The sequence below is a fragment of the Rhipicephalus microplus genome, chromosome 10, assembly GCF_043290135.1.
Source record: "Rhipicephalus microplus isolate Deutch F79 chromosome 10, USDA_Rmic, whole genome shotgun sequence".
NCBI lineage: Eukaryota > Metazoa > Arthropoda > Arachnida > Ixodida > Ixodidae > Rhipicephalus > Rhipicephalus microplus.
The window spans coordinates 61,410,154-61,425,412 of record NC_134709.1 but is presented as its reverse complement, the minus strand read 5'-3'; the positions used below and the strand labels follow the sequence as shown (position 1 = coordinate 61,425,412).

At 47.0% G+C, this 15,259-nt stretch overlaps 1 protein-coding gene across 1 annotated transcript in view; it reads right to left on the bottom strand.

Annotated features, from left to right (window-relative positions):
* The window catches only part of LOC119180869 (solute carrier family 4 member 11-like), a 54,862-nt gene that overhangs the window by 7,650 nt on the left and 31,953 nt on the right, over window positions 1-15,259 (bottom strand). Inside the window, exons 6-11 of the mRNA XM_037432005.2 lie at window positions 12,331-12,655; window positions 10,693-10,777; window positions 6,326-6,448; window positions 5,206-5,319; window positions 4,567-4,699; window positions 218-612 (exon numbers count right to left, since the gene is read on the bottom strand). Coding sequence (XP_037287902.2) covers window positions 218-612; window positions 4,567-4,699; window positions 5,206-5,319; window positions 6,326-6,448; window positions 10,693-10,777; window positions 12,331-12,655 — 1,175 coding nt within the window. The remainder of the gene's footprint in view (window positions 1-217; window positions 613-4,566; window positions 4,700-5,205; window positions 5,320-6,325; window positions 6,449-10,692; window positions 10,778-12,330; window positions 12,656-15,259) is intronic.

The window sequence follows — 15,259 nt, the reverse complement described above, 5'->3', positions numbered from 1 at the left end:
TAGTATTCAATGCAATAAAACAGAATCACGAGGAGGGATGACAACGCGTGCACTGAGTTTTGTCCTCCCATATCGTCCTTGCATCACTTTGCTCTAACCACTGCCTATATGTCTTACCAACGAAGCCGAGTTTCTCCCCCTTGCACTTTGTAACTGGTCAGTTGGGTTTAGCTTAAGTTTTCGCAAACAATCGTGTACAAGTCAACGCAAAACTCACTCTTGACGTCCCTGAACATGAAGGAGCCGACGAAGCTGAACACAACCACAGCCACGGGCAGTGCGTAGTCAGACAGCAGGTTGCGCAAGTACGAGTGCAGGTAAGGGGTCTTGTTGAAGTTGTACAGCGTCACACCCAACATGCAAGTGCCCAGTGTGAGCATGAGGAAGAGGAGGCTCGTGTCCCGCTGGCAGCTTGAGGCCTCCACGAGAACCGCGTCGTAGCTGCTGGAGTTATTAACGGCCGCGATGGGATAAACGTGCCCGCCGGTAGCCGAGACAGTGTCGACACAGACTGGCGCGAGGTAGTTATGCAAAAAGTTCTTGTACACGTCACGACCAGCGTCAACGCAGAACGCTATCGTGATGAAGAGGGAGAAGATTTCCTCGGTGGACCTGCAAACCATAGGACACTGGTTGCTTCATTCTGTTACTTTCTATGGGATTAGCACAGGACTAATGCACCAAGCACGTGAAGTAACGGATTGAAATCTAAAGCCTTAATGTTTCCAGTTCATTTATTTTATGCCTCCTCGGCTCCCCAATTCAAGCTTTCTCTTCCTCGCGTCATGTTCCAAAGCACCCAGGATAGGCCCACCTTGGGCCGAGCAACAATGATATTTGATCACGTCATTATTAATGTCAAAGTCGTGTCATGATCACATAAAGCATTTTGCTTACCTGTGACATCTCGAATCGGGTGACCTTATGGGTCATTCATGCTCACTCCGACATCCCTAGCGGTCACTTTTCGCATCTGACGAGTTATCTGCTTCTAAAAAATAAGACGTAAAAGAAGACTACTTCAATTACGCAGACGAACACTAAAGCCTGCAGGCGCTACATAAATAGAATATTTGTGGGGCACATTTTTGAACGTTACTGAATCCTTATATGTCACACTCCTCCTTTCGCATTCTACTGCATCGAGGTTCATTTGTAACAAAAATTAGCAATCACTGACAATGGCCAAACTGAGATGACAAAGCACAGTTTGGAACAATCTACGATGGCACAGTTGCTGCCAGTTGGCATTGCACTTGGAACAACAATTGTGAGACTCCGCAGCGTTTTCGTGAAGTGTCATCATCATCATCATCATCAGCAGCAGCAGCAGCCTGTCTACGCCCACTGCATGGAAAAAACCTCTCCCATGATCCGCCACTCAACCCGGTCATGTGCTTTCCGTCGCCACGTTATCTCTGCCAACGTTTTAATCTCATTGCCTCACCTAACTTTCTCTCTCCCCTTCGTGCGTTTGCCTTCTGTGGCAATCCAGTCAGTTACACTTGATGACAAGTGGTTATCCTGCGTACGTGCTATGTACCCGGCTCATGTTCATTCCTTCGTCTTGATTTCAATCATGATATCCTTAACCTCGGTTTCTTCCCTGACCCATTCTCCTCTCGTATTGTCTCTTAAGGTTACACTGTGATTTTTCTTTCCATCGTTCGCTGCATCGTCCTCAATTTCAGCTGAACCCTCTTTGCAAGCCTCCATGTTTCTGCTCCGTAAGTAAGCACTGGCAACATGCGGATGTTATATACTATCCTCATGATTTCAGAATGCTTACTGAACGTGATCCACCCCCATCCTTAATTATCTATTTATCTCGCTCTCATGGTTCGACTCCACGATTACTACCTGCCCTAAGTAGACATCTGCCTTTACAACTTTCAGCGTCTGCCCCGCCGCGGTGGTCTAGTGGCTAAGGTACTCGGCTGCTGACCCGCAGGTCGCGGGTTCGAATCCCGGCTGCGGCGGCTGCATTTCCGATGGGGGCGGAAATGTTGTAGGCCCGTGTGCTCAGATTTTGGTGCACGTTAAAGAACCCCAGGTGGTCGAAATTTCCGGAGCCCTCCACTACGGCGTCTCTCATAATCATATGGTGGTTTTGGGACGTTAAACGCCACATATCAATCAATAAACTTTCAGCGTCTCTCCACCTACCCCAAAGTGCAGTCTTCTGCCGATACTGTTGCACATTACTTAAGTTTTGTGCATATTAATTCTAAGACCTACTTTTCTGCTTTCCGCGACTAGTTCTGCAATCATGAGCTGCAATACGTTCTCAGAGTTACTCGTCAAGGCAATGTCATCAGCGAATCGCACGTCTGTAAAATTTTTTCCATTAACTCTTATGCATACTCTTCCCAATCTAGGGTGATGAAAACTTCCAGTTAGCATGCGCTGAATAGCATTAAAGACATCGTGTTTCCCTGCCTTCTGCCTTTTTTATTGGGATTCTGTCACTTTCCTTGTGAAGAACTATGGTGGCTGTGGATCCACTGTAGATTTCTTCTAGTATGTTTACGTGCGGTTCTTTGATTCCCCGATTTTGCAGTGCCTGCATTACTACGGATGTCTCGACTGAGTCAAATGCCTTATCGTAATCTATGAAGGCTATGTATAAGGTTGGCTGTATTCCGCGCATTTCTCTATTACCTGATGAATGGTATGAATATAGTTTAATGTGAAGTAGCATGTACGAAATTCTGCTTGGTCCTTTGGTTGACTGAACTCTAATGTAGCCTAAATTCTATTAGCTGTTCTTTTTGTAACTAGTTTGTAGAGAATGGACAGTAAGCTAACTGGCCTGTAATTTTTCAAGTCTTTGACGTCTCCTTTCATATGAAGTAAAATTATGTTCGCGTTCTTTCAAGATTCTGGTGCCCTTCCCGTCAAGAGACACTTCGTATATAAGGTGGCTAGTTTGTGTAACACAATCTTTTCGCCAACTTTCAGAAGGTCTGTTGTGATCCTCACCAGCGGCTCCACCTCTTTTCATTTCTTCTAGGGCTTTCCTTACTTCCCCTGCCGTTACTGGTAGAATGTCGAATTCCTGTGGACTATCATTGTTTGTCACCATATTATCCTGGCTGTCTTGGCTTCTGTAAAGCTTTTTGTAGAACTCCGCCACCTCGACAATCCTATCTATATTGGTGAGTACATTGCCTTTCTTGTTCCCTAATGCATAAATACGTTTTTTTCCTATGTACAAGATTGCCTTCGCAGCTTTTAGGCTTCTGCCTCTTTTTACAGCCTGCTCAATTCTCTCAATGTTATACCTTCTGACGTCGCCCCACCGTGATGGTCTAGTGGCTAAGATACTGGCTGCTGACCCACAGGTTGCGGGATTGAATCCCGGCTGCGGCAGCTGCAATATCGATGGAGGCGAAAATGCTGTATGTCCATGTGCTCAGATTTCGGTGTACGTTAAAGAACCCCAGGTGGTCGGAATTTCCGGAGCCCTCCACTACGGCGTCTCTCATAATCATCAAATGGTGATTTTGAGACGTTCAACCCCACAAATCAATTAATCAAATCAACTTCTGACACCGGCCACCTTACGCCTACTGAATAACTTTGAAAGCTCCACTAGCTCTACTTCATCGGGTGCAATTGAGGCTTTCATGGTTTCTCATCTCTTAGTAAGATATTTTGTCTCCTGAGATTGTTTACCAGTGTCTTGTCTAGCGACAGTAACTCTTCTCAAGCCAGCATGGTTTCGCACTTGCTGAAGCACATGTCTAATAGTTCAGAAATCGAAATGCGCTTTGTTGTGCCGAAGAATTCGCAAAATGGGGTTATTTCTAGTAAATCTTAGATGGTTTGCTTTCCCTTTTATCGTACAAAGACGGTTGTATAAGGAGTTTGTTTTTAAGGCAACCAGAGCTTTACGTCGGCTAGTTTGCGCAGCCTGACATAGCATAACGCAGCGTTGAGATGCTTATCTTGAATACACCCTTCTTGTCTTCGCTGTCCGTTGCCCTCGCATAAGCTGCCAGAAGCAAACAAGGATCTTTATGAGGATGCCACTGCCCCCCCTTTATGACCTTTTATTGCACACTGCGCATGTCTCAAAACGTGAAACCTACGGGAGGAAGCATTACGTGCAGGTGGGCCTCATTTAACAAGCTCACTTTTTATCCCCTTACGGGGGTTCTGAGAACGTCGTATGTATAGCGTCGTACCTAGTAAAAATGAGTCCTCACGACACGATTGCGCGATGACGTGCGTAAAGGAGAAAAATGTGACGCGCTCATGTTTTACGGTGAAGGAAAACATCTATAATTACAGATACGCCAATACGGTTCAGTGGAGTTTAGTGTTACGCCATGTCCAGGGGCGTTTTGGAATACCCACTCATAGGGTTTCCGATAACAAGACATTTTGAGAAGTAAAGGTTCCGCAGCGAAGCGTGGTGGCAACTTTTTGTGAAAGGTGCACCAAGCTTTTGGGCAAAGTGTTTATTAGTCATGTGCTGCGGCACAGCACCTCATAAAGCGCAATTTCGAAGCCTGTAAGACTCTGCGGGTTGTATGTGCTAACACAGTGAATGGTGCTCACCTGGTGCACCATTTCATGATCTTGCTTGCGTCAAAGATGACGTAGACGAACAGAAAGAAGCTGTTCCAGACACCGACGCAGGCGTACATGGCGGTGAAGTCGAAACCATAGTCCTCACTTATGTCGTAGATGACTGCGGTAGAAAATGTCGACTGTGCAAGAATGAACGGCTTCGTAATAATGTTGTGTATTAGCACATTACCGCAAAAAGACAACAGAAACATTGAATAAACAGGGTGCGCATGTGAAGGTTCTTGAAAAATGACATGGAAGCCCAGCTTTCATGCTCAAGTAAGGGCTCGTACGCTAAGTTTTGAAATATCTTTATATATTTGTTTCATTTTTGTCGAGACCCCTTCCTTGGCATGCACCTAAGTGTCTTAATAAACAAGTACGGAAACTTTCCGTTGGGTCAGCCCCACGGACTACGACGACAGTTTCGTGATTTCCTACAACTATCGTTTCAAAGCTAGAGTCATGTATGTGGCACGTCAGGTCGAAACATTAGACCGATGACTTCAATTTATGTGCACTCAGTTTTAGAAATATAGCTGTGCTTCCTCTGAATTCCGAAGCTATAAGCTGGGTATTCTTACTTGTGTATCGAGTCCTGCATTACGTGGTCTCTTTACTGCGTACCTTTTATGTAGAGGCTCAGTGGCGCTGTTGTCATCAGAATAACGAGTGGCTGGCCACTGAAGAGCGCGAAGCCCAGTCCTCCAATGGTCTGGCTGAGCATGCACTTTTTGACGTCTGCAATGCACATGACCGAGGAAGAGTCGTTACGTAAGCTATTCTTGAGTAGTAATGAGACAGCACCTGGAAGCCTGCTAAGGCACTCTTTCAATCTATCAATTTGCTACCACTGTTCAAAATACATGCAAAAACTGTAAAACAGCTCATCTTCAATCGTATAGACATCTAACGAAAAGGGCATATTAATCGCTACATAGAAAGCTTTTTTTTTTCAAAATGGCATTCAAATGCAGGCTTCTCCAAGACAGTGCTATTTCTATTTCATCCCAAATGTTTTGATATTTAAGGCTACGCTTCTCCCCCATAATGCGCGGGCACAAGTTTTCCTGATGCTCGATTCTTTAATTACGCAGGCCTTGCATTGCTTCCTAGAGCCCCTTTCCCGGGATACCCCGTATACACAGACTGGCTGCGTCCCGGGACGCAGCCAGTCTGTGTATACGTGTTTTCAATGATAATACTTTTGCTGCGATAAGACATGCTACGTGCGCAAAGGCATCGTTTTGAACTTTCAACACCCCATGGAAAGCCATAATGGAAGAAGCTACAATTAATGACACTCAGTCGCTCTCAGGTTAACGGTTCACTACGGAAATCGCACGTATCAAAAGTATAGCCGATACACGTGACTATAGAGCTTCGTTTTGCACTTATCATGCGTAATACGTTCTATGAACGCTCCAGGTGAGGGGCCCTACTTGTTATGGCTATAATTCGCATTGCTTTTCCGTGAGATATTTGTCAAAATTAAGCAGTAAAACTTTGCCCGAATCCCAGTCCTGTCGCATAGAGGCTGTCATTATATAAAGCACCCCCATATTTATGCAAGAAAAAAGTGCCTATAGATTTACGCGCACAAACAAAGAAGAAAGAGCATTACCAAAGCAGGAAATGTCAAGTTTTTTTGCACCCAATACTTATGTACTGCAAATTCACCATGTTGCACAATTTGCAGCTGCGTACACACTAAGTCCTTCCTTCCACAGAATCAACGTTCGCTTACCAATTTTCCCGTGCGTGTTTGTGTCGTTCAGTGCCCCAAATGCTATGGTCGGCAGGAGGCAGCCGAAGTAGAGGAAGAACGTGGTGCATATCGTTTTGTACAGCGTGCGCGGACCAACTATACCTGCACATTGAACACCAGGAAAACCATTGGGGTAAGTAGAAGTCGCGGTTGGGATAGTTGGTGCACGTCTGGATTGAACAGTCAACTTCACGCCGAATTACAGAGGAAGAAAAAACATGGACACCATGGGGTGAAAGTGTTGAGGAAAAAGTGTTAAGCTGAATATATCTTACCTAATCTTAGCGTCAAACAGGGATGCGTTCGACTGTACCACTACGGTGGTTCAGCTCTCATTTAATACCAACTTGGCTAATGCCAAAACGTTTGATGTTTTCAGTGAAGGAATGAAATTAAGACCTCCGGTACGCGTATTCTCCTGAATAACACCATGACAGCACCACAGTAATTGAAACATTCCCACATCAGTGAATGCAGACGTATTGAAGTGAACACCAACACATTGCTCTATCTCGCCATACACTGAACCATCATACCCAATAAAAAAGAAAACTTATATTGACAATCAATCGAGAAAGTGAAACTAAAACATTTAAGCCAAGCACATTCTCCTGAATAACGAGCCTTTCTAGGCCACCCTGCACAGAGAAATGGCGTAAGGGCTAGGACGGCTCACACAAACAGTATACAGAAAATATTTGCGGCGAAATATAAAGGGTACGAAGCGTACGCTCACGCTAATTCGTAAACCGTTAGTATTTTTTTTTCTCGGGTAGCGGCTGCAGTAACTTTGCTTACATCTTGCATTGAGAAAATATGTTTGGATGTTTCCGTTTTTGGTTTCTTAATGAGCTGTAGCGTCAGTTACTTTCGGTTAAACTCTACGAATTTTTATCGCGGTTTTATTATTTTATTTTATTTACAAATACTGCTGTCTCATGCCTGGTACATTGCAGGAGCGGGTACAGAAAAATCAACGAAAGCACAGAAACAAGCAATAGTGCACACAAATTTATGTGACTAACACATAAAAGTTTTCCCGAACTCTGCAGTGTTCATTCTACGCAATGCACCATCAAGCTTGTTCCAAACTTCCACCACACGCGGAAAAAAGAGAATTTGAAACAATCCAAACGAGACCTGAAGGGTACAAGGTTCAAAGCGTCTGTACTACGTGTTGTACGCGCTGGTATATCAGCGAAAGACAAGGGCGCGTGAACGCGGGTCATTTTGTGTACAATCTTGTGCAACAAGATAATACTCTCACGTGTACGGCGGTGTTCCAGTGAATTAAGTGACAACAAATGAGCATGTGAAGACGGGGAGAAGTCCCCCTAATAACGGTTAAAAACGAACCGTATAGCCTTATTCTGCACAGATTCTAACCTGTGCATTTAACGTTTCATACGCCTCTTGATCGTTTTGAATCAGGCGCGGTCTTCGCCAGTCCGTCATAGAACAATCTTAGCGTACACTGCGTGGGTCTCTCATCTCGTTTAATCAGCTTGTTCAATTAATCAATCCATGTTCGGCACTGGTGAAAACGAAGCAACCTGTTACGACGCACTACTAAAAGTGCCGCACTTCCGCTGTTAGGAGCTCATCGAAACACTAAGTATATACCATGTCGATCATAGCGTGTCACAGAAATGAAAACTTCGCCAACGAATACTACGCTACGTAATGCAAATTCTGGGCTTATAATGCTACTTAAATGCTTTGATCTTACGTAAGTTGAGTAAGTGTGCATGCGTCAAACCGACGTGATGGCGTGAGTGGGATGTATAGTAAACTCGAATTTCACGTCGACGCAACGTGGTGAACTTGGCGTGACCGACTTCCGCCGCAACTGGTGCACGCGAACACAGCATCGCACTAAAAAGTGCCCCTGAAGAGTCAGCTATACGGTGTTGCACACACACAAAGGGTCCCTTCGGCCAACGGACGATCTTCTGTCAAGCCTCGTAGGTCGATCCACTTTACCGTTCACTTTACCGAGCGGCGAGAGCGACGCACGTCGCCCCGAAAGTAGGCGTCGGTGGTTCAGTGGTAGAATACTCGCCTGCCACGAAAGTAGAGCCACCGATGTCCAGCCTTGCTGTGCACATTCCGACAGGCATCAGTAATTGGCCGCCTGCCGTCCTTAAGTGAGGTCCCGTTCACGCTGTCTTTACTTCCTTGAGGCGTACAGCAAGGTCATCACTGATAATAGAGAAGTCAGCCCCGGTGTCGACTAAACCTTTGACTTGCTGTCCATCCACAAGAACAGTAAGGCCTGGGGTCACAGTTTCGTCGGTATTACGTCTTGTCGGCTTTACAGCGTCCTGAGGTGGGAGTAATGGGGGCATTTTTTCTTCGTCTTGACAGCCTGCAACCTTACCCCCTGAGGTCGCCGCCTTCAGTTTCACCTGTGTGGGCTGGGTGACCTCGCTCCTCTCGTGTCGGCAAAAGTGCGGCGCTGCAACGAAGGTGACTGGGCAGGAGAAGGAGAGCGTGGTCGATGTCGGAAGACCGGCTCGTAATCAGTTATAGTCTCGTCATCACTGTTACGGCGGCCGTCGAATGGGGGTCGAGGTACCGGAGGTCCTTGAGAACCGACTTCTCCACGGCGGGATACGTAGTCGTTGGCATGTCGAATGTCAAACCGTGGCCTGAGAGGGCGAGACGAATCGGCGCGGTGCCAGTAATAGTGGGCTATGTGGCCTACACCTCCGCAGTTGAAACAGAGTGGACGCCTGTCGACAGTGCGCCAGGTGTCTATTCGGCGAAGCTGTGGTTGCCGTGATGACTCTTCACGCGACGAAGGCCATGGCAGGCCAGAAGACGACTGGTCGTATGGGGGCTGGATGGGTGGGCGACACGATGTCTCCCCCTGTGGTGGTGACCAAGGAACAGTTGCAGGTGGCGGGTAGTATGAAGGCGGAGCGGGTGGGGAGCTTTGAAGGGTGGTGGCGTACGTCATGGGACATTGTTCGGGGGCAGGATCAGCTGTCGAGAATGCTTGGCGGATTTCGTCACGGACGACTTGAGTGACAGATGCCATGGGTGTATCCACTACCGGAGTCCGCAGCCTTTGCAGTTCTTCATGAACAATCTCTCTAATCATGTCACGTAAAGAGCTATGACTGTCAAACGTCACAGCGGCGGCCTGAATTTGGGGCCTGCTGCACAAGCGGTCATATTGTCGGCAGCGTTGGTGAAGGGCCCACTTGATAGCCGACGCTTCTTTAATGAAGTTCTCTACAGTGCTTGGCGGGTTGCGCAGAAGTCCAGCGAACAGCTGCTCTTTCACGGCACGCATGAGGTGGCGCAACTTCCTATCTTCGGTCATCTGCGGGTCAGCCCTCCGAAATAAACTTGTCATGTCTTCGGCGAACATGGCGACCGTTTCATTGGGTTTTTGGACCCTTAGCTCTAGTAGTTGGTGGGCGCGGTCACGTCTGTCGACATTGGCAAAAGTTTCAACCATCTTCTGGTGAAAGTCGGTCCATGTGGACAAGTTGCCTTCTCTGTTCTCGTACCAAGTACGAGCGCTGTCACCGAGATAGAAGTAGGCCTGGCCGAGCTTTTCCTGAGCAGACCACTGGTTGATCTTTGCAACACGGTCATAGTGGTCTAACCAGTCTTCTACATCTTCGTGTGCGCCACCACCAAAGTGTTTATGCTCCAGCGATTGAAAAAACGTTACCTGGGATGGAGTGGGAGGACTGGTGCCGAGAAGTACAGGCTGGGGGCTGGTGTTAGCCATTTCTAGATGTCGGGTAAAGGTTTTCTGCGAGGGGTTGCAGTCTGTTAGCCATTTCTAGATGTCCGGTAAAGGTTTTCTGCCAGGGGTTGCAGTCTGGTGAAATACCTCGTAGCCGACGACTGAATCGATGGACAGGGGTTGCAGTAGGCACGTCCGGGCTGGATGAACGGCTCCCACTAGGAGTGTGAAGCATCGGGCAGCGTCGCGGCCCAGCTCCTCCACCATGTCGCAGTGCAATGCGAACAAAAGATGACAGCAGCTTACGGCAGCGAAAAGAGCGTATTCAGGATCAGCTGTACAGCAAGATGCCTGCTTCGTTGCCGTTCCGAAAAACCACCTGGCCCACTAGCTGGAATCTACAAAACATTCCTATCATCGTTCTTTTTCATATAAACACGTGTCAATATATATATATATATATATATATATATATATATATAAATTAAGTTGCACAATTGCAGTAACAGCAGGAAGGAGGACCACAGGACGTCGACAAGTTGCCCATTGTGGTGGATCATTTTTGCAAGACAGCTTTCACTTACGTGGTGCCACTTTCTGTCTGGTACGTGATTAAGGTATCAAGCTTATTATGGCTTACCGTCTACGTAATCACTTATGTAGTAGGACAGCCGGCGTCGAACGTCGTCACACAAGCCTCTGGCTATGATGTGCTTGCGTTTGTGCTGGAAAACGTAAGGTGCATCACATTAGGTACGAATAGGTACATTATGACAAGGTCATAAAAACGAAAGTGATTGCAGCAATGATATGGCTTTCGAACTCGGCATCACCTATTTATAACAGGCAGAAAAAAAGTTTGATACGAAGGCGTGGTAATTTATTTACATTTTATGCTGCATAGATAATCGTGTCTCCTTTTTTGGATGAAGTTTTTTGTGTTTTTTTTACGTATGTGCTCATAGGAAAGTTTCCGTTGCGGCACAGTCATGATGCTAGAAGAACGACTTCGTAAACGTTTCAAAAATTACTAAATGTCACTTGCTGAGCGTGAAGGCGGAGAATAGCAATGTTCACTGCAAGAAAGCTTTAGAGTAGGGTACCAAGTTTTTTTTTTTTTTGCGTGCGCTATTCTGTTGGTGTGTCATCAGGCTTTTGCCAAAGTTCAATTTTCGTGAGCATCAAACAGTGGCAAAAGAATAATCAGTTTGCAAAGCACAGCCCCACTTGCCGAAATATTCGTTTTATTTCTAAATTCGTTTTATTATTATTTATTTAAATTTACCTCGAGTTTTCGCTCACGAACAATGCCGAGTTTTCCCTCGCAACTGACGATGCCACTACCGACACAGGAATTACAGTTAAATGAGCTATGAGCTTTAACGCTATGGGCTTTAACGCTATGGAATAAAAAAAACCCAGTTCCAGTACTCACCGTAGACGGCTAAAATAGACAGCTAAATGAATGGCGGCCATCTTAAGTCCCATTCCAATTCTCACGTAGCCGGCAAAGTAGACAGCTTCTAGAAGAGCGCATCGTAGACAAATACAATGCAGGCTACTTTGCTGTCTAAACAAGATGGCGACTCAGCGAATCGCTCAGATAGACCTAATCTCGCCGGAACGGTCGTCTGCACACAAGCAGACGCTTTTCCAAAAGCTCAATGTGAAGAACGTTTATTTTTCAGATTTTAACACAAATTAAGCTAGAAAACACAACTGTTACGTTTGATTATTTTGGCTTTTTCTTCTCAACGCGAGGTGGCGCTTCATCGCGTAAAAGCCATCTAGACGTGTTCCAATTTTCGGACAGCATGGGTTCGGTGCTGTCTTCTAAGCATTCTGCGTAGACTGTCTACGTGCTGTCTGAGAATCGGAACACAGCCATTGAGGACGTCTCAAGGTTGCTTTTTTCATCATCTAGGCTTTGTATTCTGGCGCTGTAGTCAGACGGGAAAACTTGACGGAACGGTCCATAGGGAGCGCATGTGTTCCATTGGCAGATTCTCGTCAGTCGCGCTCCGCCAGAGTGGAATGCTCCGGGGCAGAGTTCATCGCCTCCCACGCATCAACCAATAAATGGCACTATATAATAAATGTGCATAAACTCTCTTGTAATTGCACGCTCATTTTTTCCCCATATGCACCTGCACCTTCCTTGCCGGCTTCTGCAGAAGTGATTAGCCACACTCGCAATAACTGTCTGATTGCCTAATACTTGAGCTCGGCTAATCGGCGCAGTGACGCACCCAATGACATCCAGTTTAGACAAACTCACGCTCTCTTGCTTAGCTTCCGGCGGGTGAACGTTGAGGGACAGGGCGGTCCTTTGATCGACGATGAGGCGGTCCGCATGCTCCGACAGTTCTTCGACGAAGCGCGCTGGCGTACGAGCCTCCCAGAGTCGATGACGCAACGCCGAGTCGGCGAACAGCGTGGCAAACGTGCGAGCCGTCTCCAGCGCACTCTTGGTGCTTTTCTCCCTGCTAGGAGACAGGGCGACGACCAGGAACCGCACGTCACCGCAGGTGTGACCCATGTTGGCGGCGTGTTTAAGCCGTGCCATGGCCACGCGCTTCTTTTGGAGCGTTGGCACGGAGCACCTGTGATACCCCCAACCGCAAGATTCATTATTTCTGCCGCTGAAGCTGGCGTTTAAACATGCCGATATCAATCTCAATTTGTAAAAAAAATAATTAGGTTGTATACCTTTCAAAATGATTGTATGGTTATGACAAGGAGAGAGAGGGGGGGGGGGGCAAATGAAAGGCAGCAAGGTTAACCAGGTAGTACCTGGTTTGCTATCCTACACGGGAGGAAAAGGAGAAAAATAATAAAGAAAGCAGGGAGGAAAGATAGAACAAATGATACGCGCACGCATATGCCAGCGTAACCGCGCCAACTTAGACAGCCACAACTGGAAAAGCTTTCAGAACAGTTGTTCTACGGCTCTCTAAAAATGGAATGAAATCCTAGATCTCTAAAAAAGGCTAGCAAGGGCTGGCTCCAACGAGTTCAGAAGTTTCCGTGTGCATTGAGCTCGTAGTTATGAAAGACCTCAACAAAGCGAAGACTTGACTTTTGTCGTGGGAATCACCGATGGACAATGATGTACGCCGCGGGGAATTTTGCGCTGGCTCTTTATGAGTGCGCAGGGTTGGTCATAAGGGCCATGTGACATCCGCCACCGCTTTCTAAACCTGCGTTTCTTTCGGCCTCTCTCACCGAGATGCATTGGGTGGTCGTGGTGGTGGCAGTGGGGGTAACTGTTGCTTAGGGAAATACTGATGAACTGTCGGAGAAGGAAATCGAATTATCTGCCCAAGTAGAGCTGGAGTAGCCTTAGAGGTTCGTCGCTGGTGAGGCCCCCGATGTAGATAAGATGTACATTTTTACACAAATAGACGACGCTTGGATGACGCTTCGAGCAATTCATAGATGTTGGAACACTTCAGGCTGATTGCAGGCAGCATTCCGCATGGCGTGTCTTCGCAGAGCGGGGCCAAATTACCACGTTCCTGTGATCTTCAGTGAAATGGCCCATTTTTACTACATATGGCACTGAACTGCTTTCGGGTTTTTCTATAGACCACGCGATGAAAGTAACCCACCTGCATGTGGGATGGCAATTTGTGGCCTTTGAAGACAATCGTTACGCAGAGCGAAGGGCGCAGTCGTGAGACTTGTACTCTGTCTCTGTGCTCTCTAACTTCCTTGATTACCATTGGAAGGTCGCCAGAAGTAATGGAGAAGGAATGGAATATAAGTACATGCACCCCTATCTTATCGTTACTTCTGCCAGCAAAAACCTCCTGGATTATTAATTGCTTGTGTTCTACTACCAAAAATCACAATGCCGTTACAAGACGAGCAATAGCCAGGAACTCGGCAATATTTTCGATCACCTCTGGTTTATCATAAAGAAAACGAGGGGCAAAAAACTAAGGGTAGGCAACCTAGTTATTTAAGCCGGGGTTAAACGCAATAAACGCTACATACACTTGGAAGTCAGCGCATGGCATGTGCTGTTCGTCCCGTGCGTGTCAGGTTTTCACAATGTTTAACACTATGCACTCATACCAACACGCCCAGCTTACTACTCTTTCCATCGCCTTGGGTTTTTTAACACCCTCTTCAAGAACACGGGTGCTGTCTGCAATGCAGCTGTCATGGTAGACGAGAGTCTAACGCGGCCCCGCGAACTTTGTAGCGCGGCATCCTGCGGGCTGTTACCAAGGTGGGTATATATACCGGCACTGGTATCCGAACCACGGTGAGTCGAATCTCGGTGCCGTGCCGCTCCCAACCCGATTTTTAAATAAAATCCACGTGGTAATAGAACTGTATTAGGAGGCCTGGGGTGCGGCCTCAACGGTGACCACCACCGGTAACGCACTCTCTCACCAGAGAAAGATTGGCCAGCATGGTGCAGTATCTGGCCACTACCTCCCACATGCATACGTCAATTAACTCACGGCCCTCAGTTCCCAGCGGCTAAGAAGCAACTGACCATGGCGGTGGTCAGATTTGCAACGCAGCAGAGTGTGCTAAGAATCTCTGGATCCCGACAGGCCACCATTAGAACCTGAACTTGGCCGCGTTTAACACTAGAACCTTATCTAGTGAGGCAAGACCAGCTGTACTATTCGAGGAGCTAGAGGGTGTTAAATGGGATGTAATAGAGCTCACTGAGGTTAGGAGGCGTGATGAAGCCAATACCCTGCTACAGAATGGGCAAGTCTTGTGCTATCGCGGATTGGCTGACAGAAAGGAACTAGAAGTGGAATTCCTTATTCACAGAAACAAAACCGGCCACATAGTGGAATACTATAGCATTATTAAAAGAGTGGTAGGTATCGTGACTAAAGTGAATAAGACATACAAGATGAAGGTGGTGCCGGCTTGATTGATTTGTGGGGTTTAACGTCTCAAAACCATCATAAGATTATGAGAGACGCCGGATATGAGGGCTCCGGATATTTCGAACACCTGGGGTTCTTTAACTTGCACTCAAATCTGAGCACACGGGTTTACACCATTTCCGCCTCCATCGGAAATGCAGCCGCCGCAGCCGGGATTCGATCCCGCGACCTGCGGGCCAGCAGCCGAGTACCTTAGCCCCTAGACCACCACGGCGGGGCAAGGTGGTGAAGGCTAAGGCATCTACATCCAGCCATGATGACGCGTCAGTTGAAAGCTTCTATGAA